General features: G+C 29.3%; 5 protein-coding genes across 5 annotated transcripts; 4 read left to right on the top strand and 1 right to left on the bottom strand.

The window, feature by feature from the left end:
* Positions 1-1,932: 1,932 nt before the first annotated feature.
* On the top strand, positions 1,933-15,805 carry LOC123295648 (lipopolysaccharide-induced tumor necrosis factor-alpha factor homolog). The gene is made up of 4 exons (XM_044877066.1): positions 1,933-2,106; positions 7,815-7,918; positions 14,768-14,903; positions 15,364-15,805. The coding sequence occupies exons 2-4, from the start codon at positions 7,822-7,824 to the stop codon at positions 15,464-15,466; spliced, it is 336 nt and encodes a 111-aa protein (XP_044733001.1). The 5' UTR covers positions 1,933-2,106; positions 7,815-7,821; the 3' UTR covers positions 15,467-15,805.
* A 2,782-nt stretch (positions 15,806-18,587) lies between these two features.
* Positions 18,588-21,163, top strand: LOC123296300 (gastrula zinc finger protein XlCGF26.1-like). The gene is made up of 4 exons (XM_044877760.1): positions 18,588-18,786; positions 19,267-19,828; positions 19,892-20,824; positions 21,154-21,163. Exons 1-4 carry the CDS (start codon positions 18,588-18,590, stop codon positions 21,161-21,163), a joined length of 1,704 nt encoding a protein of 567 aa, XP_044733695.1.
* Positions 21,164-21,247: 84 nt separating this feature from the next.
* LOC123296301 (zinc finger protein 271-like) lies at positions 21,248-22,436 on the top strand. The gene has a single exon (XM_044877761.1). It carries the CDS (start codon positions 21,267-21,269, stop codon positions 22,434-22,436), a length of 1,170 nt encoding a protein of 389 aa, XP_044733696.1. The 5' UTR covers positions 21,248-21,266.
* Positions 22,437-22,855: 419 nt separating this feature from the next.
* LOC123295037 (COMM domain-containing protein 8-like) lies at positions 22,856-23,475 on the bottom strand. The gene is made up of 2 exons (XM_044876241.1): positions 23,422-23,475; positions 22,856-23,361 (listed from the first exon to the last, which is right to left on the bottom strand). The coding sequence occupies exons 1-2, from the start codon at positions 23,473-23,475 to the stop codon at positions 22,873-22,875; spliced, it is 543 nt and encodes a 180-aa protein (XP_044732176.1). The 3' UTR covers positions 22,856-22,872.
* A 608-nt stretch (positions 23,476-24,083) lies between these two features.
* LOC123295036 (splicing factor U2af 38 kDa subunit) lies at positions 24,084-26,620 on the top strand. The gene is made up of 4 exons (XM_044876240.1): positions 24,084-24,249; positions 24,311-24,465; positions 24,547-24,701; positions 24,828-26,620. Exons 1-4 carry the CDS (start codon positions 24,206-24,208, stop codon positions 25,233-25,235), a joined length of 762 nt encoding a protein of 253 aa, XP_044732175.1. The 5' UTR covers positions 24,084-24,205; the 3' UTR covers positions 25,236-26,620.
* Positions 26,621-26,730: the final 110 nt, after the last annotated feature.

Genomic DNA, 26,730 nt, shown 5'->3' on the forward strand with positions numbered 1-26,730 from the left:
TGATTAAATGCACCGGATTTTCCTAATTTTTGGATCTTAATTACTCTAGCTAGAAAATAAAATAATTGGAACCAAATTTTGTTTTGGATTTTTAGTAATTTTTTAAAGCTAAGCTTTGATACATTTTAATATCATCCGACAGTTTGCATTGATCGCAAATTATTCAAATAAAATTCGGAAAATATTTCAAAAAACTTCAAGCTATTCTTCATTCATTACGGCCAATATTAATAAATTTTGTTTTTCGGAACAAAAAGAGGGTTTATTTTCGCGTCTATACAAGTTTTTTAATTAAATATAGATATATTGTGTGTAGTTAGAAGCTGAACTCAAGAACAAAAAAGAAATAAACAATCACAAATCATTCCCCATTGGAAGATTGCACAAGATTAAATAACTAATCGCGATTAAAACAGTCATCTAATTTTAGTCGTATGATTAACCAGTTCATTTTAATAATTACTTCTACGTAGGTATCTTACGTAGGTAAAAGTTCAGTTTATCATTAATTGTTGACTAGTACTGATATCTACAGGTTTCACATGAACAGCCTATTCAACAACTGCGTAAAATTAATGCGCAACGTAGTCAAGGCGCTGGGTGGCATCTATAATAATGTATAGCTCCAGCGAAACTCATCTGACCTCACTGTGAAGAAGTTCTAGACATGCTAGAAAGATGCGATTTTTTGCATTCGACGGGGAATTGCTTGAAATCTGCGGAAAAAGTTAGTAATTAAAATATTATTTGTTAACACGAGTTAAACTTCTATGGTATTTGGATCCGCAAGGATCCAATCTTCTATGGTATTTAAATACTTTGATTCACAGCAGGGCTACAACTACACTTGGAATACCTGGCCACCAAAAAATTACTGACTTGTAACATTCTCTCTCAAAGAGATTTGACTTTCTGGAATTTCATCGACATAGTTTGTATCTGAGCATTGAAACTCTTGCCGTGAGAAACAGTTTTTAGTACCATACTTGGTTTCAACTTTTTGCCACTACACTCTTCCATTGTACTTTTTTTTTTGCGTAAACGCAATCAAGCTGTGAGAAATACCAACAAGCGCCAGGTGGCAGAAAATGGATTTAAATTTAAATGGCTAGGTTAGGTCAGTAATTGAAAGTTATCGATCCAAGTCATTTGTCTAGCTGTTTGATTTATCCTATGCTGATGAATTGCCTATTTTAACTTAAAATTGAACTATTTTTTATTGATGATTTGGTCAGTGTTGTTTTTACAAAGAAAATCAAAAATTACGTCTTGATAATTTTAGCCGTTTTCCAGTTTTGAATGCAAATAACAAAAACACAGTTTGACTGTTTTATAATATTATATAGGTTGTTGTAATGTCGTACATCGACGACTTTCCAATCTGGTAACATGGTTTTTTTTTTATCCTTGATTAAGTTGCATATTGGTACATAACCGGTGGTTTCTAATAAAACTACGATAGCATGCTTAAATTGAGTTCCAACAGACATTGAATAAATTTATTGATATTAAGAAATCACAGTAATTTACAACAATACTGTTCACAAGTATATTGAACCGTCAAATAAAACGCATCCTTCTCTTTTAATGGTGTATAATCATTGTCTGCATTTTTTAAAAGATTTAAACCTTCTTATGACATGCCATATTGACTGTTTGACGTCATTAATGATTTTCTCAATACACTGTTACTAGATTTGATCTATAGCTCTAGTAAGATACCGAACAACCTGGAACACATATTTACACTCTAGTTAGAAAATCTATCAAGGGTGTATAAGTACCTTTAGATGGAAAATTTCGATGGGCGATTATTGTTTACTATCAATTCCATCAAGCGTCTTGCCTATTGATAAATAATCGTAGAACATCGTGCATTATCACGTTCCTAACTTAACAATATATAAAAAAACCTTGTATATACAATATAAACATAAATTTATTTACACTTGCGTGGTTCACTCCAAAGTGTTGTTATAATAAAATAAATAATTTAAATTTCTAAAAAACAATATTTAGTTTTATTGTATCCTAATATTTGAAGTGCGGCGGACCATTGTACCTGAACTAAATAATTCATATAGGAATTAGGAAGACGAAAGAAAGGTGTGTACAATTTATTGTTATTTTTATATTTTTTTTAATATTATGCAATATTTAAAAAAAAGTGTTTATTTGTCATAAATATGTGTTTTTATATTTTGAAAATGATGAACTAAATGGCACGAGTTCGAGTTTAAATTAATTATTCATTAGCGGTTAATTGATGAATTATTATTAGTCGTAAAAACTTGTCAAGGGCGTTGCCGATTCTTGTTTTTAATAGGATTTTTATTTATTTTTGAAAAAAAAATTTTGTTTTTAATAAAAAAAATTATTTATAAAAGATGCATTTTTATGTTTTGGAATTTGAATTTAAAGCGAAACCTTTTAATTTAATGAAAAAGAGTTCTAAACACTAGTCGCTTATTAAAAAAAAAAAAAAAAAAATTATTTTTATTGTTTTTCATAAAAAATTCTTCGAACTTATAAAGCTAGAATTTTAAGCGATTAAGCGATCAAGGCTAGAATATTAATTAAAGTAAGAATAATATATAACAATAATCGTAAATTATTAAAAAAAAAGTGTTTTAATGAGATATTTGACAATTACTGAGTTAATTATTTATATACTCTGTATATTTAAAGTTCTTAAATTTGAACTTGCGACACTAATATTGAGTAATTTTTATAAAAAAATCTGATATGGACACTACATAACTAGTACTGTTACAATAGTCCTAATATTTCAGCATTCTTGTTGCTGCCCTGATCTGCCTCTCCCCCTGAACGGCATTTTACTATAAATGTTGGCTTTGTATGTGTTCGGTTCGGGCCAAAAACCGGATACCAGGTCCGTGCGCAAAAATTATCCAAGGGGAGGGGGTTCCAACTTTTGTGAATTGTTGGCACCCCGCCTGGCAATGCGTTTTCGCCAAAGTTGTCCATTCAGATGTCACGGAAATCATCGTGCAATAATGAATATTCCAGTCCAGAAAGTCGAGCAAGAGTTTTCATTAAAAATTTGCATTTTGTCAAGAAAGAGACGATCTATAATCAAAATTCGATCTATAATTTTCAACCGAATCACTCTGTATATTCGAGCGTCTGTTAAGAACGTTGGCTTCCGCACTTCTATGTCGTATTCATCGTAGACATCGGTCAAGGTTTTGAAAATTTTTCTGAACTCTTCTCCAACGTTTCCTCTTCTTTTAATCAAAATATGTTTCGCTTACTACCCTACTAATATTTTATCTGAATACGTGACAACAATCTTTCTAAATGTTAGAAACTTTAAATAAAGCGTTTCATACAGTAGAACATCGATAATTTACCGTTTGAAGTATCGAATATTGATAATAATCGTAATATTTTAATATTTTAATGCATTCAAAATTGAATAGTTTTATGAAATTATTGTGTAATTTGTGATTTTTGAAAATTGATTTTGAGACCTTTATCAATTTTTTTTTTATTATCTAACAAAATAGATTTGTAATTTTTTCAATTAAAAAATTCAATTGGTACGTTTTGAAGTATTATTTGTTTTAAGTACACTCTATCGATAAGATATAAATAAACAAAGTAAATATTGTAGGTATGTACTTTTATTTTCTAAATAACATATTTTATCGATCGGTATAATTGCTCTAGTTAGAGAATTTAACATTATACCAAAAAAAAAAAAAACATTATTCACACCGTGCGTGAGTTTTATTGGAAGCGTTTCCATGGTAACGATACACTACTTTAATTATAGAATTGTATGGATGCGTATATAATTGTATGGATTGCATTTATGACTTACATTGAAAATTTAATATTATTGTCTCACAAATTTAAATAAATAATTATGATAATTTACATTTGCAAAATAATATTTGTGCAATTTGATATCTTATTTCACAATTTTTAATGCATTAAGTTTAATTAATTAATGTTGTAATGCAATAATTTTAATTGGACATTTTTTATAACATTAACATGTAAAGAATTTTTCACTGGAAGCGCTGGCGTCGATTTTATTGTCCTTACCATGACTACGCACATAACGAATAAACAAAATACAAACATTATACCTACTTAACTAATGAGGCAGGTGCAGATCCAGGAGCTTGTTAGGTGGGGGGAAAATGTACACGAATTGTGAAATTGGGGCCCTCTGTTCAGCGACTACTCCTGAGGGTACCGTATATATATATATATATATATATATATATATATATATATATATATATTGATTTTTTGGATAGATCCCCCCCCACACCTAACAAACTCCTGGATCTGCACCTGCCTCATTAGTTAAGTAGGTATAATGTTTGTATTTTGTTTATGCGTTATGTGCGTAGTCATGGTAGGGCCAATAAAATCGATGCCAGCGCTTCCAGTGAAATATTTTGGCGATAAAGGAGGCTGTTATGACTAATTTGCAATTCTTTACATGTTAATGTTGTACATTTTTCTCAAAACGAGGGTCTATTAAATGTAAACGAATTTTGAAATTGGGGCTCTCTGTTCATCGACCACTCCTGAGGGTACCGACCCCCCATTTTTGAAGAGCCTTTGATGGATAGATTCAAAATAAACAACAAATGGGTAGATTCGTTTTCTAAAAAGGATTATTAGCTCTTGCGTTTTAATTTAGTTTCAATCTAGTATTTTTTCCCACACTAGTATAAATTACAGCTAAAATTTGCCGCAATCACATTCTTGTCGCTCAAGGTTGTGGCCCCGTTTAGTAATTTCGTTCAGTATAAATTCGGAACTGTTAAAAGTAAAAAAAAAAAAAAAGAAACACAAAATAAAAACAAATTTTATTCGATTTAATAAAAAAAAAAATGTCTGTTTTTTCCATTGACGAGTGGTTTAAACAAAAAACTGTTGAATTACTCATGTTTTCTGACCTTGGCCAGAACAATATTATAGTTTGGTATTTACAACACGTGACATATTATAATATTCTATGAAATGTTCTTTATTACAAGGAAAACTTTTTTAATTTTATGTTATTTAGTTTAGAGCATATGGGCTTCTTAGGAAAATTTTTCAAATTATTTTTTCTTTTGATTTTCCTGTAGATGTATAAGAAAAGAATGTTTCCGATTGGAAATATGAGGAGCTTAGCTTCTTACATATGACCATGGCTAATTGGATAAGTTTCACAGAATGTGGTTTGGAAAAGTTTCACAGAATGCCATTTTCCTATCTAATCATGCGGGGTCCTTTCAATATTTGTTTTAAAGGGAATTTATTAAAAAAATGAGAATTGACGTCTAGTAAAAGTGAATTTAAATGAGAAAGGTTGGTTTCATTTAAAAATAAATTCATAATTCAATGCATCAGAATTGCTGTTTCAATAGGAATAAAGTTTTAAAAAGAAAATTTATCAACTTTTCATTTTCATTTTTAATAATTCTTATCAAAATTGTTTCTAATGAATAACTATTTTAAAAAAAATGTTAATCTTATAATTATTACAATCCGTTTTATGAATTTTGATAAAGTTATTTTCAAATTTCCCCGTAATCAATTATTATCTATATCAGTATAAAAAGGATGTTTGATATTTCTATTCCTTGAAAATTTGGATTACGTGATATTGTACTCATATATTATATTTTATCTATTAAAATATAATTTTTATTAATTAAACATAGTTCATTTGTACTGGACTATAGTATACCACAATTAAATTTTTAATTTATTTCACTGCTTAAATTGACATTAATCACCCACCGGCGCCATAAGAATCCAAAACAGGTCTGTCTAGTCTGATCATATATGCACGTTGATGCTCATCTGCCTGTTACAATAAGATGTTTCCATTTAGGTTTGGTTCTTATTTTTGCGTTTTAATACTCTTGAAATCGGTTAATTGGAGTAATTTTTCTATTTTGTATATACTTCGGAGTCCATTAATTAGCGGTATTATTTTCGCAGGATTCGAATCAGTTTGCATTTTTATGAAAGTATAAAAAATTCTCTATACTACTATAATAAAGCTGAAGAGTTTGTTTGTTGGATTATTCGTTCGTGATTTTAAACGCGCTAATTTCTGAAACTGCCCGTCGAATTCGAAAAATTACATAATCAGCGAGTAACATGGACTGTATTTTATTTTTATACCCGGTTATATATGAAATATATATCAAGGCATACCTACTAATTTTAGTCCCAAGTTTGTAACGCTTAGAAATATTAATGCTATTAACAAAATTTTGGTATAAATGTTCAGAAAATCGTCTAGTTCATTTCCGTTTGTCCTTTCGTATTTGCATATTTTTTTGTATAATAATGAAAATTTTCAATAAAATATCAAAAAATATTTACATTGTGAAACGAGAATAATTTTTGATTCAATGCTACATCCAAGGTTATACAAGAAAATATCCATCACTTATGTAATATCTCTTAGTTAACTAAACAGCTATTGTGATGAAATGAGAATGAAATATTACTTTATCAATGGATAAATGCGTAATGACTGCAAAACCCTTCATTATTTTTGTTTGTGTCCATTAGGACATTTATTCAGAAAGCCTAGATAACATGCTGATATTAATGTTAAAGTTTGCTTACTTTATTAAGTATTAATTACTAGGTAGGTATTTCATTCTGGTTATTAACTATGTGTAACGTTCTGGAAAGAGATTTGTCCCGATGTTTTTAAGAAAATAATAGTCCAAACTTAAAAAATAATAGATCTTTTTATCAAATACTATTTTTTTCGACTAAGAAGCAAGATACTATAATTTACTCACAAAAAGTTGCATTTTGTTAAAAAACCCACAATAAAAATATTTAGCAAAATTAATTTAAAAAAAATTAATTAGCTAAACCGGTTTCTTTTGCTCAATTTTTATACCACGTATATATGAAATATATCAAGGTATACTAAGTTTAGTCCCAAGTTTGTAACGCTTAAAAATATTGATACTACGAACAAAATTCTGATATATGTCTGCATAAAATCACCCAACTAGCCCATTTTCGGTTGTCCGTCCGTCCCTCTATCAATACGATAACTCGAAAAGAAAAAGAGATATCAAGCATAATAAAATTTTTATAGCGTGCTCAGGACGTAAAAAGTGAGATCGAGTTACTAAAGGAGCGACATAGCGATTACATCTTGTAAACCGCTAGAGATAGAATAAAAGTTGTAAAAAATGTTCCTTATAGAAAAATAAAAAACTATACAGGTACCTATTGTCTAAAATTAATACATATATTATGTATGTGTTTGTTTGTTTATTTTTCCTTATTTACTGATGTAAAAAAACTAACGGTTGCGTAATCAACACAGTCTATGCATGGTTTCAACAATTAACTCAATCAATTGTTTGTTTTCACTATTTTAAAATAAAATTAGCTAAATATTTTCATTGTGGGTTTTAGAAGAGATATATTTTATCAAAATTCATAACACAGCCCATAGAAATAAACGCTAGTGTGAATTTGAATCTAAAAAACTTGGCAACCCTAATTAAATAATAATATGATCGTGCATTCAAAATTGGGAATTTTTTTCTCAACGAGATGTATCTCAAAAAATTTATCTGCAAATCATTGATTTTCATGTTTAATAGTCATTAACAAGTCGACTGTGACGCACTATACTTAAATCTTCTTCCAGTAATTTTTTCGATTGTTTCAAATTTTCGATTTATTAACAAAGATTGAGTAGAAAGAAAATCTTTTAAGAGTTGGTCTTTTTTTCATTATTTAAAATTAATATATATATAAACAGTTTTAAGTCAGTGTTTTTTTACTTTCAGAAACAAAATGGATAATAAACAACACGGTAACCCACCACCATATTCACAAGCTCCCCCACCAGGACCTGGATTTCATGTTCCTCCAACGGCTCCACCACCCGTAGGTAATTATCAATTTTCTTTAATTTCATATCTATGTTTAATAGTATGTAATCCTACTAAATTTGGGCCATACTTTTCAAATTTGTGGTCAAAATTAACCTAGCACTAATAGGTTTCAAGAATGTGGAGGTCTGGTCCCGGAATTAAGCACATAAGTGATAACTAGCGAAAAACTGACATCACAGCTGAAAAGAATGACCCAAAATTAGTGGGTTTCAAAAAAAATTCCAATAAGATCGGATTAAAATTGCCTGTGTTATTTAAAAAAATCGAATTTTTCAACTTGATGACCGTCATCAAAATTCAAAATATTTAATTTTGCTCTATTGCATCGAAATTTTATCCAATTTTGATCAACAAAGTATGTAATCCTACTAAATTTGGGCCATACTTTTCAAATTTTTGGTCAAAATTAACCTAGCTCTATTAGATTTCAAGAATGTGGAGGTCTGGTCCCGGAATTAAGCACATAAGTGATAACTAGCGAAAAACTGACATCACAGCTGAAAAGAATGACCCAAAATTAGTGGGTTTCAAAAAAAATACCAATAAGATCGGATCAAAATTGCCTGTGTTATTTAAAAAAATCGAATTTTTGAACTTGATGACGTCATCAAAATTCAAAATATTTAATTTTGCTCTATTACATCGAAATTTTATCCAATTTTGATAAACAAAGTATGTAATCCTACTAAATTTGGGCCATACTTTTCAAATTTTTGGTCAAAATTAACCTAGCTCTATTAGATTTCAAGAATGTGGAGGTCGGGTTTAGGAATTAAGGTCATAAGTGATAACTAGCGAAAAACTGACATCACAGCTGAAAAGAATGACCCAAAATTAGTGGGTTTCAAAAAAAATACCAATAAGATCGGATCAAAATTGCCTGTGTTATTTAAAAAAATCGAATTTTTGAACTTGATGACGTCATCAAAATTCAAAATATTTAATTTTGCTCTATTACATCGAAATTTTATCCAATTTTGATAAACAAAGTATGTAATCCTACTAAATTTGGGCCATACTTTTCAAATTTTTGGTCAAAATTAACCTAGCTCTATTAGATTTCAAGAATGTGGAGGTCGGGTTTAGGAATTAAGGTCATAAGTGATAACTAGCGAAAAACTGACATCACAGCTGAAAAGAATGACCCAAAATTAGTGGGTTTCAAAAAAAATACCAATAAGATCGGATCAAAATTGCCTGTGTTATTTAAAAAAATCGAATTTTTGAACTTGATGACGTCATCAAAATTCAAAATATTTAATTTTGCTCTATTACATCGAAATTTTATCCAATTTTGATAAACAAAGTATGTAATCCTACTAAATTTGGGCCATACTTTTCAAATTTTTGGTCAAAATTAACCTAGCTCTATTAGATTTCAAGAATGTGGAGGTCGGGTTTAGGAATTAAGGTCATAAGTGATAACTAGCGAAAAACTGACATCACAGCTGAAAAGAATGACCCAAAATTAGTGGATTTCAAAAAAAATACCAATAAGATCGGATCAAAATTGCCTGTGTTATTTAAAAAAATCGAATTTTTGAACTTGATGACGTCATCAAAATTCAAAATATTTAATTTTGCTCTATTGCATCGAAATTTTATCCAATTTTGATCAACAAAGTATGTAATCCTACTAAATTTGGGCCATACTTTTCAAATTTTTGGTCAAAATTAACCTAGCTCTATTAGATTTCAAGAATGTGGAGGTCTGGTCCCGGAATTAAGCACATAAGTGATAACTAGCGAAAAACTGACATCACAGCTGAAAAGAATGACCCAAAATTAGTGGGTTTCAAAAAAAATACCAATAAGATCGGATCAAAATTGCCTGTGTTATTTAAAAAAATCGAATTTTTGAACTTGATGACGTCATCAAAATTCAAAATATTTAATTTTGCTCTATTACATCGAAATTTTATCCAATTTTGATAAACAAAGTATGTAATCCTACTAAATTTGGGCCATACTTTTCAAATTTTTGGTCAAAATTAACCTAGCTCTATTAGATTTCAAGAATGTGGAGGTCGGGTTTAGGAATTAAGGTCATAAGTGATAACTAGCGAAAAACTGACATCACAGCTGAAAAGAATGACCCAAAATTAGTGGGTTTCAAAAAAAATACCAATAAGATCGGATCAAAATTGCCTGTGTTATTTAAAAAAATCGAATTTTTGAACTTGATGACGTCATCAAAATTCAAAATATTTAATTTTGCTCTATTACATCGAAATTTTATCCAATTTTGATAAACAAAGTATGTAATCCTACTAAATTTGGGCCATACTTTTCAAATTTTTGGTCAAAATTAACCTAGCTCTATTAGATTTCAAGAATGTGGAGGTCGGGTTTAGGAATTAAGGTCATAAGTGATAACTAGCGAAAAACTGATATCACAGCTGAAAAGAATGACCCAAAATTAGTGGGTTTCAAAAAAAATTCCAATAAGATCGGATCAAAATTGCCTGTGTTATTTAAAAAAATCGAATTTTTGAACTTGATGACGTCATCAAAATTCAAAATATTTAATTTTGCTCTATTGCATCGAAATTTTATCCAATTTTGATCAACAAAGTATGTAATCCTACTAAATTTGGGCCATACTTTTCAAATTTTTGGTCAAAATTAACCTAGCTCTATTAGATTTCAAGAATGTGGAGGTCTGGTCCCGGAATTAAGCACATAAGTGATAACTAGCGAAAAACTGACATCACAGCTGAAAAGAATGACCCAAAATTAGTGGGTTTCAAAAAAAATACCAATAAGATCGGATCAAAATTGCCTGTGTTATTAAAAAAATCGAATTTTTGAACTTGATGACGTCATCAAAATTCAAAATATTTAATTTTGCTCTATTACATCGAAATTTTATCCAATTTTGATAAACAAAGTATGTAATCCTACTAAATTTGGGCCATACTTTTCAAATTTTTGGTCAAAATTAACCTAGCTCTATTAGATTTCAAGAATGTGGAGGTCGGGTTTAGGAATTAAGGTCATAAGTGATAACTAGCGAAAAACTGATATCACAGCTGAAAAGAATGACCCAAAATTAGTGGGTTTCAAAAAAAATTCCAATAAGATCGGATCAAAATTGCCTGTGTTATTTAAAAAAATCGAATTTTTGAACTTGATGACGTCATCAAAATTCAAAATATTTAATTTTGCTCTATTGCATCGAAATTTTATCCAATTTTGATCAACAAAGTATGTAATCCTACTAAATTTGGGCCATACTTTTCAAATTTTTGGTCAAAATTAACCTAGCTCTATTAGATTTCAAGAATGTGGAGGTCTGGTCCCGGAATTAAGCACATAAGTGATAACTAGCGAAAAACTGACATCACAGCTGAAAAGAATGACCCAAAATTAGTGGGTTTCAAAAAAAATACCAATAAGATCGGATCAAAATTGCCTGTGTTATTAAAAAAATCGAATTTTTGAACTTGATGACGTCATCAAAATTCAAAATATTTAATTTTGCTCTATTACATCGAAATTTTATCCAATTTTGATAAACAAAGTATGTAATCCTACTAAATTTGGGCCATACTTTTCAAATTTTTGGTCAAAATTAACCTAGCTCTATTAGATTTCAAGAATGTGGAGGTCGGGTTTAGGAATTAAGGTCATAAGTGATAACTAGCGAAAAACTGATATCACAGCTGAAAAGAATGACCCAAAATTAGTGGGTTTCAAAAAAAATTCCAATAAGATCGGATCAAAATTGCCTGTGTTATTTAAAAAAATCGAATTTTTGAACTTGATGACGTCATCAAAATTCAAAATATTTAATTTTGCTCTATTGCATCGAAATTTTATCCAATTTTGATCAACAAAGTATGTAATCCTACTAAATTTGGGCCATACTTTTCAAATTTTTGGTCAAAATTAACCTAGCTCTATTAGATTTCAAGAATGTGGAGGTCTGGTCCCGGAATTAAGCACATAAGTGATAACTAGCGAAAAACTGACATCACAGCTGAAAAGAATGACCCAAAATTAGTGGGTTTCAAAAAAAATACCAATAAGATCGGATCAAAATTGCCTGTGTTATTAAAAAAATCGAATTTTTAAACTTGATGACGTCATCAAAATCCACAAAATTTAATTATGCTCTATTACATCGAAATTTTATCCAATTTTGATAAACAAAGTATGTAATCCTACTAAATTTGGACCATACTTTTCAAATTTTTGGTCAAAATTAACCTAGCTCTATTAGATTTCAAGAATGTGGAGGTCGGGTTTAGGAATTAAGGTCATAAGTGATAACTAGCGAAAAACTGACATCACAGCTGAAAAGAATGACCCAAAATTAGTGGGTTTCAAAAAAAATACCAATAAGATCGGATCAAAATTGCCTGTGTTATTTAAAAAAATCGAATTTTTGAACTTGATGACGTCATCAAAATTCAAAATATTTAATTTTGCTCTATTACATCGAAATTTTATCCAATTTTGATAAACAAAGTATGTAATCCTACTAAATTTGGGCCATACTTTTCAAATTTTTGGTCAAAATTAACCTAGCTCTATTAGATTTCAAGAATGTGGAGGTCGGGTTTAGGAATTAAGGTCATAAGTGATAACTAGCGAAAAACTGATATCACAGCTGAAAAGAATGACCCAAAATTAGTGGGTTTCAAAAAAAATTCCAATAAGATCGGATCAAAATTGCCTGTGTTATTTAAAAAAATCGAATTTTTGAACTTGATGACGTCATCAAAATTCAAAATATTTAATTTTGCTCTATTGCATCGAAATTTTATCCAATTTTGATCAACAAAGTATGTAATCCTACTAAATTTGGGCCATACTTTTCAAATTTTTGGTCAAAATTAACCTAGCTCTATTAGATTTCAAGAATGTGGAGGTCTGGTCCCGGAATTAAGCACATAAGTGATAACTAGCGAAAAACTGACATCACAGCTGAAAAGAATGACCCAAAATTAGTGGGTTTCAAAAAAAATACCAATAAGATCGGATCAAAATTGCCTGTGTTATTAAAAAAATCGAATTTTTGAACTTGATGACGTCATCAAAATTCAAAATATTTAATTTTGCTCTATTACATCGAAATTTTATCCAATTTTGATAAACAAAGTATGTAATCCTACTAAATTTGGGCCATACTTTTCAAATTTTTGGTCAAAATTAACCTAGCTCTATTAGATTTCAAGAATGTGGAGGTCGGGTTTAGGAATTAAGGTCATAAGTGATAACTAGCGAAAAACTGATATCACAGCTGAAAAGAATGACCCAAAATTAGTGGGTTTCAAAAAAAATACCAATAAGATCGGATCAAAATTGCCTGTGTTATTTAAAAAAATCGAATTTTTGAACTTGATGACGTCATCAAAATTCAAAATATTTAATTTTGCTCTATTGCATCGAAATTTTATCCAATTTTGATCAACAAAGTATGTAATCCTACTAAATTTGGGCCATACTTTTCAAATTTTTGGTCAAAATTAACCTAGCTCTATTAGATTTCAAGAATGTGGAGGTCTGGTCCCGGAATTAAGCACATAAGTGATAACTAGCGAAAAACTGACATCACAGCTGAAAAGAATGACCCAAAATTAGTGGGTTTCAAAAAAAATACCAATAAGATCGGATCAAAATTGCCTGTGTTATTAAAAAAATCGAATTTTTGAACTTGATGACGTCATCAAAATTCAAAATATTTAATTTTGCTCTATTACATCGAAATTTTATCCAATTTTGATAAACAAAGTATGTAATCCTACTAAATTTGGGCCATACTTTTCAAATTTTTGGTCAAAATTAACCTAGCTCTATTAGATTTCAAGAATGTGGAGGTCGGGTTTAGGAATTAAGGTCATAAGTGATAACTAGCGAAAAACTGATATCACAGCTGAAAAGAATGACCCAAAATTAGTGGGTTTCAAAAAAAATTCCAATAAGATCGGATCAAAATTGCCTGTGTTATTTAAAAAAATCGAATTTTTGAACTTGATGACGTCATCAAAATTCAAAATATTTAATTTTGCTCTATTGCATCGAAATTTTATCCAATTTTGATCAACAAAGTATGTAATCCTACTAAATTTGGGCCATACTTTTCAAATTTTTGGTCAAAATTAACCTAGCTCTATTAGATTTCAAGAATGTGGAGGTCTGGTCCCGGAATTAAGCACATAAGTGATAACTAGCGAAAAACTGACATCACAGCTGAAAAGAATGACCCAAAATTAGTGGGTTTCAAAAAAAATACCAATAAGATCGGATCAAAATTGCCTGTGTTATTAAAAAAATCGAATTTTTAAACTTGATGACGTCATCAAAATCCACAAAATTTAATTATGCTCTATTACATCGAAATTTTATCCAATTTTGATAAACAAAGTATGTAATCCTACTAAATTTGGACCATACTTTTCAAATTTTTGGTCAAAATTAACTTTACACTAATGGGTTTCAAGAATGTGGAGGTCTGGTTTCGGAATTAAGCACATAAGTGATAACTAGCGAAAAACTGACATCACAGCTGAAAAGAATGACCCAAAATTAGTGGGTTTCAAAAAAAATTCCAATAAGATCGGATCAAAATTGCCTGTGTTATTAAAAAAATCGAATTTTTGAACTTGATGACGTCATCAAAATTCAAAATATTTAATTTTGCTCTATCACATCGAAATTTTATCCAATTTTGATAAACAAAGTAATAATTATATTTGTACAGGGTGTACCGTGTACGGTTAAATTTAAACACTATACTTATAAAACGATAAACATAAAAATCATTAAACAATTTCTAAGAAAAATGTTAGTGAGATATGGTGTGTGGAAGTAATTTTTATATATTTTTTATTTTACAGTTTTAGTTCCTAGTAATGTTGGGCCCGATCCTGCAACGATCACATGTCCCAGTTGTCGAGCAAACATCCGAACCAGAATAGAATACGAATCTACTACTAAAACACATTTGTTTGCACTTTTATTGTTTCTAATTGGGTAAGATATTCATAACTATTTAATTTTAGCTCTGTTCTATTTGCCCTTATTTACCAGAATTTACTTTATTTTACCTTTAAATGTGTTAGTAATTTAACGGTTAAATTTATACTACGCAGTTTGCATTTTAAACGCACAGAAAAAAAAGATAAAATTTACTCGCCTCTAGTAAATTTGTGTCTACCTTAAACAATTTTTAAAAAATTTGCGTCAAAAAATCTTCTTTTTTTTATGTATTGTAAGTGTTGCCAGTTCCTACATATTGTGCCTATTAATGTTTATCTCTTGAAAGTCTCCTTGGAAGTCTTTCCGAATAAATGAATGAATTGCTTTAAATATAAAATTCAATTTTAGCTTATAATTTTTATTCAATTTTAGCTTTATAATTAGCAAGTCTTGATATCTGAAATTGCAGTATTTGGTAAATTTTAAAATAAAATTTTGATTTTCTTTTTTCCAGATGTTGGCCATGTTGTTGTATACCATACTGTATGGACTCCTGTAATAATGCAAATCATTATTGTCCAAATTGTGGAAGTTTCATTGGATCATATAAATCCTAAATAATGATTATGTCATATTTTTTTTAAGAAACACATTATTTTTTAAAAATAAAAATTAAACAATTAAACGCCATTTTTGAATTTTTCCAAAGCAGAGAAAAATTCAAAAAATGATTTTCCTGTAATAATGCAAATCTATATTGTCCAAATTGTGGAAGTTTCATTGGAACATATAAATCCTAAATAATGATTATGTCATACTTTTTTTAAGAAACACATTCTTTTTTTAAAATTAAAAAATAAACTATTAATAATGCCATTTTTGAATTTTTCCAAAACAGAGAAAAATTCACATAATGATTTTAAGCCATTTTTGTGAATAAACTATTTGAAACAAAACTATATTAAATTGTATGAATGTCCTACGTTCCACAATACTTTTTGTAATTCACGATTTAATTTTATAAGTCTGATCGTAAATGTTGTAATTATGATCGTATTTTCAAACGATTTTAAAACTTGCAAGTATTTACTTTATATAATAACCGTCACTTAATTTTGGCGATTATAAGCCTCAAATTTTTCTGCGACCAATTTGTATACATAACAGTGACTGATTAAAATAAGCTAATCGCATTTTATTGGCGAATATTTGAATAAAAATTCCATGGTACCCAGTAAAATTCACTATTAATATTAATTTCATTTTCGTGAGGTTGTTTCTTTGGAACCCAGTGTCCTTGTAGCGACACTAAATTTTCGACAAACGACAATAAATTAGTTGAATTATCAGGTTCCTTTACCTGCATTCAGACTCAAATAAGAGTTTATTTAAATGCGAGTTCAATCAGTAAAAGTGGAAATGCAAGTGATTAGTTAATTTATGCAAATGTTTAGTGAGAGTCTATGCAAACTTGCAAGTTTTTTTGCATGTTTGGGATATGCAAAATAGCTGATCCAAATAGGTTAATATTGTTGTTACTAAACAGCTCTAATCACTTACGAAAGTGTATGTCTGATTTCTTTCCAATAAAATAAAAAATAAACAGTAGGAAATCAAGAAAAATTATAAAGCCAGGGATAGACAACTATTAGCGACGATTTTGTACAACAAATCATTTTTACCACAAGTGGCGCTACAAGTAGCTATTTGTTCACGTCATTGGTGCTTTAAATGTCAATAATGTTTTTAAAGTTGTAGATTAATTTCATTGTAAAGAAGATAACAATTACCAAATATATCCACAATGTGATTAATAATTTTAAATTAATTATTAAAAATTTTACGTAATATGTTATCGATATTATGATTATTTTTTATAAATTATAAAATATGCATTTACGCACAATTTATAAAGTTTTAAGTATATAAAGAAAAATGTATTTTTTAATTTAATGTTGTAAAGATTTTTTTAAATAAAATATATTATAATATTATGTGGTATAATTTTTTGTATAAGTTTGCCCCTAGAATGTTTTTAATTACCTTATTTAAGCGCAAATCCAAAAAATTTTTTCGTGCAACTCTAGATTATTTGACGTACATCAATTTTAGTTTGACGTATTTAAGAGTACACAAATAAAAAAAACGGGCTCATTTTGAATTGACTGAGTAGTTTATCAGATATCGACAAAATGTTTTTATTTCTGAGCAATTCGATATCTAGTAAAAATTTTTTCAAACAAAAGTTGTTTATTTTGGTATGAGGAACATTTTTATACCATGCATATAAGTAATATGCAAGGTATACTAAGTTTAGTCTCAAGTTTGTAACGCTTAAAAATATTGATGCTAAGCAAAAAATTTTGGTATATGTGTTCATAAAATCACATAATTAGTCTATTTCCGGTTGTCTGTCTGTTATCTTTCGCCTGTCTGCCCGTCTGTCATCACGATTACTCAAAAACGAAAAAAGATATCAAGTTGAAATTTTTATAGCATGCTTAGGAAGTAAAAAGTGAGGTCGAGTTCGTAAATGAGTAACATAACTCAATTGGGTCTTGGGTCCGTAGAACCCATCTTGTAAACCGTTAGAGATAGAACAAAAGTTTAAAAGTAAAAAATATTCCTTATAAAAAAATAACCAACTTTTGTTTGAAACATTTTTTCGTAAATATCACTGTTTACCCGTGAGGGCGCAAATTAGGCGTAAATTGTATAGTATGTAATTATGGGAATATCAGTTATGTGTTTGTGTGTAATGTGATAGAATCATCTACACTGTCTATGCATGGTATTTCAACAATTAACTCAGTCAATTGTTTGTTTTCACTTGTTTATATTAAAACTTTTGTTCTATCTCTAACGGTTTAACATAAGCAAAACTCAAAATTTCAGCATTTCTGAAATTTTTCAAGCATCATATCTCTATTAAAACTATTAGACATATTGAACTATAGGTCGGCTTCAATTGTTTCAAATTTAGTATGCTTTCAAAATGATACCTGCATTACACCGGTAGCACAACTTCTTTTTGCTTGTAATCAAAATTGACACGAATCTCTCCAATATTAGCTACTAAAAAAACATTCATTGTCTTTTCAAACCAGTTTGAGTTATCACAGGTTTGCCTTTCCTGTAGCTCACATTAGAAGAATCAAAGAATGATGTCAATAATTTACCAGTACTACAATGCCATCGAAGATAAAGTTTTCTAATTTTCAAGAACTCTCAAGCGTGTAAAAATGATCAAAACAAACACAGAAATGTCATTCTGACATTACTAAAAAAACGCTATGTTTAACCTAAAAGTAGATAACAGGAAAATAAAATATACTTCTGCAGATAATTCAACTATGCATCTAAAAGCTATAGAAAAAATCATGTTATTTAAAGCAAATGAACTACCAGAATATATGAAACCTGCAGTGGGTTTTGACGCTTTTATAAAAACAATGATCCTAGCTATTTAAACAAAATTGCATACATTTCTTAGCAACAGATACTGATTTTTCTTCGACTGATGCGAGAATTCAACCGCATAAAAGTTTAGAAAAACCTGAGATTAAAATGTCAAATCTTCTATTTCAAAATACGAACGATCCTTTGTTTATTAAAGATAAAAACATTAAAATTGAGCATGTAGATAAAGAATTATTGGATGAAGATATAAAAATAAAAAATGATTCGTTTGAAACAGAACAACTTAAAATTAAAAAGGAAAACATAAATAATGAAGAAATGCACTCGGAAATAATAATTAAAGAAGAAAACAAAAACTTTGAAAACGAATTACCCACAGAAATAACTACGAATGATAACATTAAAACAGAACAAGAATTACACACGGAGGTAATTATTAAAGAAGAAATACAAGAGAAAAGTGTTTTACTTGAACATAAAACAACTCATGAAAAACCATATTCATGTGAAGTATGTGGTAAATCATTTACTCGACCACATCATTTAGTTCAACATAAACAAGTTCATACTGGAGAAAAACCTTTTTCATGTGATATTTGTAATAAAAAATACACACGGAAATACAGTTTAAATCAACATAAAAAGACTCATATGGGACAAAAACCTTTTGTATGCGATATTTGTGGTAAACGATTTACTTGGCAAAGCGCTTTAACTGAACATAAACAAATTCACGATAGAGTTCAACATACATTTGTGTGCGATGTTTGTGATAGAACATTTACTCATCATCATAATTTGATCAAACATAAATGGATTCACGATAAACAGAAGTGTTTTCCTTGTGACATTTGTGATAAGACATTTACTTCCCATCTTAGTTTAGTTCAACATAAACGTATTCATCACGGAGGAACGTATATTTCTTGTGATATTTGTGACAAAACATTTTCTTATCGAAATAAATTGGTTGAACATAAACGAATTCATACTGGAGAAATGCCGTATTCATGTTCCATTTGTAGTAAATCATTTAACCGACAAACCACATATGCACTTCACAAGAAAATTCATTCTCAAGAAAAGTCGTTTGCATGTGATGTTTGTGATAAAACATTTACACTTCAACAGTATTTAATACAACATAAACGAACGCATACTGGAGAAAAACCATTTTCATGTGACTTTTGTACTCAGTCATTTTCACAGCTAGCCAATTTAATTAAACATAAACAACGGAAGCATACTGGAGAAGTTAAACCTTTTGTATGTGATAATTGTGGTAAAATATTTACTGAAAAATCCACTTTAATGCGACATAAAAGAATCCATTCGGGGGAAAAGCCATTTTCATGTGATGTTTGTAACAAATCATTTACCCTGAAACAGCATTTGACCCAACATAAACGAACTCACATTCCACAATCTTTTTCATGTAATGTTTGTGACAAAGCATTTACTCATGAGATCAAACTAGTTCAGCATAAACGTATTCACATTAAAGGAAAATATTTCTCATGTGATGTTTGCGATAAATCATTTACCCAGCGTAAAAATTTGTATGACCATAAACGAGTTCATACTGGAGAAAAGCCATTTTCATGTGATATCTGTAATAAAAGATTTAATCGACAAAACACATTAGTTCGGCACAAACAAACTCATAGTGGAGAGAGACCTTTTTCATGTGACGGTTGTGATAAAACATTTACACAACCACATCATTTAGCTACACATAAACGAACACATGCTGCACTAAAGATTTTTTCATGTGATTTTTGTGAACAAATATATTCTGATCAAAATAGTTTGATTGAACATAAACAAATCCATATCGCAGAAATACCGTTTTCATGTGATATTTCTAATAACAAATTTAATGGACAAGTTAAGCAAATGAAAACTGAAGAGAAATATTTTTCATGCGATGCTTGTGATAAAAAATTTATCTTCCAACATGATTTAGATCAACACAAAGAAATGCATACAGCAGGTATAGTTTGCAATAAAACATTTTCCGAGCAAGATAATTTGGTTCAACATAAACGAGTTCATACTGGGGTAATGCAGTTTTCATGTGATATTTATAACACATTTAATGAACAAAGCACAATAGAACCACCCAAACAAATTAAAATTGAAGAGGAATCTATTTCTTGCGATTTTTGTGATAAAACATTTACATTAAAACATGAATTAATCGAACATAAACGAACACATGCTACAGTGAAATCTTTGCAATGTGATTATTATGACAAAATATTGACCCAACAAAAAAATTTGGTTGAATATCAAGAAGAAATGCCGTATAATACGAAATTTACTGGACAGAGCTCAATGGGACCACTTAAACAAAATAAAACTGAAGAGAAATCTATTTCTTGTGATGATTGTGACAAAACATTTACATTAAAACATGAATTAATCGAACATAAACGAATACATGCTGCAGTGAAATCTTTTCAATGTGATTATTATGACAAAACATTAACCCAGCAAAATAATTTAGTTGAACATAAAAAAGAAATGCCGTATATTACGACATTTACTGGGAAGTGCACAATAAGACCACTTAAACAAAATAAAACTGAAGGGAAATATTTTTCATGCGATGATTGTGGTAAAGCATTTTCCCAGCAAAAAAATTTGTTTGAACATAAACGAATCCATACTGAAGAAATACAGTTTTCATGTAATAATTTTAATAACACATCTTATGTACAAGGCACATGTAAAACTGAAGAAAAATCGTTTCCTTGCGATGCTTGTGATCAAATATTTACATCGCAACAGCATTTAGTTCAACATAAACGAAATCATGCTACACGGAAATGTTTTACATGTAATATTTGCGACAAAACATTTACTTTGGAAATCTATTTAGTTCAACATAAACGTATTCATACTGAAAAAACAAATTTTTCATGTGATGTGTGTAACAAAAAATTTTCCGAAAAAAATAATTTAATTGAACATGAACGAGTTCATAAAGGAGAAATGCCATTTTCATGTGATATTTGTGATAAGAAGTTTTATCAAAAACGTTCATTAGTTCGACACAAACAAATTCATACCGGAAAAAGACCTTTTTCATGCGATGTTTGTAAGAAAACATATTCTGAGCGAAGGTATTTGGTTGAACACGAACGAGTTCATACTGGAGAAAGGCCGTTATCATGTGAGTTTTGTAATAAAAAGTTTAATCGACAAGGTACACTATCAGCACACAAACAAACTCATACTGGACAGAAACCATATTCATGCGATGATTGTGACAAAACATTTACCAAACGAAGAAAATTGTTCGAACATAAACAAGTTCATATTGCGAAAATACGGTCATGTAATATTTGTGATAAAAAATTTAATCGGCGGTACAAATTAGTACAACACAACAAAACTCACACTGAAGAGAGATCTTATTCATGCGAAGTTTGCGGAAAAACTTTTAAACGGCAACATAGTTTATATGGACATAAATTAATACATAGTGCTGTCACAAAGTCTTTTCCATGTGAAGTTTGTGACAAAAAATTTACACTTCGAAGATATTTGCTTAGACACAAAAAAGAAATACATACTGGAAAAATGATGTTTTCATGTGATTTGTGTCGTGAAACATATGATCGTAAAAAAGAATTGATACGACATAAACGAATAGCGAAACATTTTGCATGCAAAGTTTGTAATAAAACATTTAACATGAACCATTATTTACTTCAACATAAACGTTTGCATAATAAAGAAGCACAGTTTTCATGTGATGTTTGTGATAAAACATTTTCTCAGCGAAATGGTTTAGCGGAACACAAACGTACGCATACCGGGGAAAAACCGTTTGCGTGTGATATTTGCAATAAAACATTTAGTCGACAAAGCACATTTGCAAAACATAAACAAATTCATGCTGGATATAAACCTTTTTTATGTGATGCTTGTGATAAAACATTTATAGATCTACGTCAATTAGTTCAACATAAACGCGTGCACACGGGAGAGAAACCTTATTCATGTGACATTTGTAAGAAATCGTTTAGTCATCTATCTACTTTAGTCACACATAAACGGACGCATACAGGAGAAAAACTTTTTTTATGTGATATTTGTGGAGAACAATTTATTCGGCCAAGCTTTTTAATTCGACATAAACAAATCCATTTAGTATAACAATCGCAAATATAAACAAAGCAAAAATGAATCGTAATATAAAATATGGTTTCAGACACGCTAAATATATTAAAGTTATTCCCGGATAACGCTTAGAAAACTCTTCTCCGGCTAACGGAGAAGAGTTTTCTAAGCAGATAAAAAGTGCATTTTTCCAGTAGTAGTTTACTTGTAGATGTACAATTATAAAAAAGTAATTAGTTCGATTTTTTTTTTGAGTGTTCCAGCTCAAAATAAACTCTAACCATACAGCAAGATAAAAATTATGATTGTACATAATAGAATAATTCATATAGCTTTGAATTAAGTAGAAATAATAAAAACTTATATTTAAAAAATATACTATAAATATTTTAATAAACGGTTATAATAAAAAATATTTCTTATCAATATGATATTTTAAACAAACAAATAAAACAAATTTATTTCGAAATTTTCACGAAGCGTTAATTCCAGATTGTAATGCCGTAATTAACTCCTCTAGTTCCGTTTTATTCATTTCCATATTAATATTTCTATAATTTGTTTCATTATGATTGCTTTCACAAGTTTGTAAATTTAATTGAACCAATGGTTCAACAAAGTTTGATAATTTAGCACTTCCCATGACTAATTTTACTCTCCAATCAAAGTCAGTCATCAATTGAGCTTCCGCAGAATATTTTAGTTCTATTAAATAATTAAAAATTTCTTGTTCTCTAACATTAAAACATTTTACAATACATTCTTGTTTTGATAAATCTAACAGATCGTCAATTTCTTCAGCTAAATTAAAATCAGATTTTAATGCTGCATTTTGAAACAAGTCTTGTAATGTTTTTACAGCTAATAGGTAATCTTGTTTTGTCCATTCTATTTCATTGTAAAATGTATTGTAGGTTATACAATTTTTTTTTACTAAATCATCGATTGTTGCATGAACAAACTGAAACAAATGAATAAAATCTTTTTAAAAAATGCTAACGATCATGTGTTAATCACGTACTTGTTTAAATATTTCATTATTAGAAATTGTAGATAAAGCGTTGTATCCGGCCATTTTTAACTGTTTATTTGAAAAAAGGTTCATTCATATCATATTACTGTTGTACACAATGGAAGGTGTTGTCCTATTCAAGATTTGTTTTGAAATTTTGTAACTGTTGAAACAAAGATAATGGTTTAGAAAATGATCTTCAAGAAAAATAACATTTTTACGCCGTGATAATTATGATGATCATGCAAAGGAGGAAAGGGAGGATTTTTGTTCTAGAAGGGAGGAGGAAATCAGATAGTTTTGTTCTTATTGGTAATTTGGCATAAACACATACACAGCCAACCAAATGAAAGGTAAATACATATCCAGGGAAGAGCAATTGCCACGATCTGCCCTCCCTTTGGTACACAAAATATAGAATGATAAAATATGAGTTTTTGTCCTGAATTCACCTCGTGATTAGCATTTAATATTAAATTTGCATCAACTCTTTTAATTAAAAACATTAATAGCGCATACATTGTATTATTAAATATCAAGCACATAATATGGCTTAGGCATGTTTTCGTTTTAATCTAAACTGACCTTTAGTTAACACTAACAGTATATTCCGTTATATTTATAATTCGTGATAAAAGTGAAGCCTCGAATAGTAATAGATATTATTCTAAAATACATCGGTAGATTCATCTAATTTTACCAGAAGCTTACAATTTCAGAAAAAAAACAATTTCCATATTAATACAAGTTTTATAAATGAAATTTAAACTTTTGATAATTAAAGTTTTTCATAATGGCTGAGTATCTTGCATCGATTTTCGGAACTGAAAAGGATAAGTAAGTACTTTCTATAATATAAAATGTTTGTCTGCAACTAATTTTGGTTATTTTTTTCTAGAGTAAATTGTTCATTTTACTTTAAAATCGGAGCATGTAGACATGGAGATCGATGTTCTCGAATACATAATAAACCAACATTTTCACAAACCGTGTTATTACAAAATCTTTATGTAAATCCACAGAATTCTGCTAAATCGGCAGATGGTAGTCATTGTGAGTATTGCATTTAGTATAATATCCAATAGTTAAAGTTGAACAATTTTTCCTCTAAAATCTTTTTAATATTGATTTTAGTGGTTGCAAATGTTTCGGATGAAGAAATGCAAGAGCATTACGATAATTTCTTTGAAGATGTATTTGTTGAATGTGAAGATAAGTATGGGGAAATTGAAGAGATGAATGTTTGTGATAATCTTGGAGATCATTTAGTAGGAAATGTTTATATTAAGGTAAGCGTTTCTACAAGGCAAATATTTGTCTTAAGAGGTCTTAATATATGAAACACTCTGTATATTAAAATTTGCATTTACAAAACTAAAAATTAATTTTTTTTTTCTCAATATATTAACATTTAGTTTCGCCGTGAGGAGGATGCCGAAAGGGCTGTAAACGATTTAAATAATCGTTGGTTTGGTGGCCGTCCCGTTTATGCTGAATTATCACCAGTGACTGATTTTCGCGAAGCTTGTTGCCGACAATACGAGATGGGAGAATGTACACGTTCCGGATTTTGCAATTTCATGCACTTGAAACCAATTTCACGTGAATTAAGGCGATATCTATATTCTCGAAGAAAAGGAGGTGCAGGTGTAGGTGGAGGTAGACGTCGATCAAGAACACGTTCGCGTTCACCACGAGGAGGTGGCGGCGGTGGAGGAGGTGGTGGTCGTAGACGATCTAGATCTCGAGATCGACGTTCTCGATCTAGAGGACGTAAAGGACCGGAACCACCACGACGAGAAGGACGTTCAGGAAGATATTAGAGTTTTTTTTTTAAATATCTTTTTTTTTGAATTTTTATAGACGATTGAATACTGATATTATTTGGGACAATGTTTTTATTTTACATTACAGCTATGGAATTCATAACTGAGAATTTTATTGTCTAAAGTTGTCTATAAATTTTTTTCTTAAGATTATAACTGTTGTGAACCTCATAATTGACCGACTTGTAAAATCCAACCCACAATCAATTGATGACAATATTCAATTGAAACTATGTGAAAGAACCAACCCAACGTCTGTAAAATCCTTTGATGGTTTGCTTGTATTCCTATTCAACCACACACCTATATCGATTCACTGCCACAGCGTATGGATTTCATCCCAGTACATCTTAGACGCTGAAATAAAATACTACAACTTTTTCAATTTTACGACAAACTTTTTAGTTTTAGGTCTTAGCAAAAAGTATGTTTATATTTAAACCGAAACTTACTATATCATGTAAATGTTCATTATAAAAATAATAAAGTTGGAAAATTGCTAATACTGAGATGAATTTTATCCACTGCGGCTAATTGCGATTAATAAAATAAATTATAAATATTCATGCATATTTTTCGAATTTCAAAAAGTTGGATTGCAATAAAAAATATCGCCTCTCTTTTCTATATATGTTGATCTGTTGCCAAGACTTCCAACTGCTTCTTTTAATGAAGCTAATTTTATGTAGCATTCTTAATATGCTAATATGATGTCTCATTGTCAGTTATTTTCTTTAATTTACATTCTAAAAAAACTGGATACATGGTCTCCTCTTAAGAAGTCGATCTCTTACAGATTGTATAGTTCATTTAATTATATTATTATTATCAAATAAACGTCAAGAAAACGCAACCTTTTCAAAAAAAATCGTCAAATCCAGTCAAGTTTGATAGAATCGTCAAAAGAAAGACACTCAGGAGTTATAAAAATGTATTTATCATTTAAAAAACCCGTGGTGTCCCAGGTCTAAAATGTATGGAAAAATTATTAAAAAACTAATCTGCCCTATAAATAATATTTAATTCATAGATTCTAAAATTATTCTCCATAAAGTTGTATACATTATAGTTTAGTTATATGATGTATTATAATTAATGGGCTTGCGAAGCTGATAAAAAGCATGCCGATGCTCTTAAAAATCAAATATTAAGAAATCATTTATAATTTCTTATTGGTTGATCGATAGGGTTATTCACGCTGCATTGTATCGACTAAACAGGCCCTATTTAAGATTATCATAGCTATTCCGTAAGAAATAACGTATCGATGTTTTTGACGGAAAAATTGTGATAATTTGTTTAATATTTAATTTAAGTCTTATAAATAAGTTTTAGTATTATGTGTCAGAAATCTTGGAATAATAAAACACGTGTTTGATATATTTTAGTTTATTATTATCATTTTTACACTTTTAAATTTGAGAAAAAGGATTTGTGAAAAAGTAAATTTTTTTTAAATTAAAATAATAACTTTATAATAGCAAGTTATACC

This window comes from Chrysoperla carnea, chromosome 3 (assembly GCF_905475395.1).
Source record: "Chrysoperla carnea chromosome 3, inChrCarn1.1, whole genome shotgun sequence".
NCBI classification, from domain to species: domain Eukaryota; kingdom Metazoa; phylum Arthropoda; class Insecta; order Neuroptera; family Chrysopidae; genus Chrysoperla; species Chrysoperla carnea.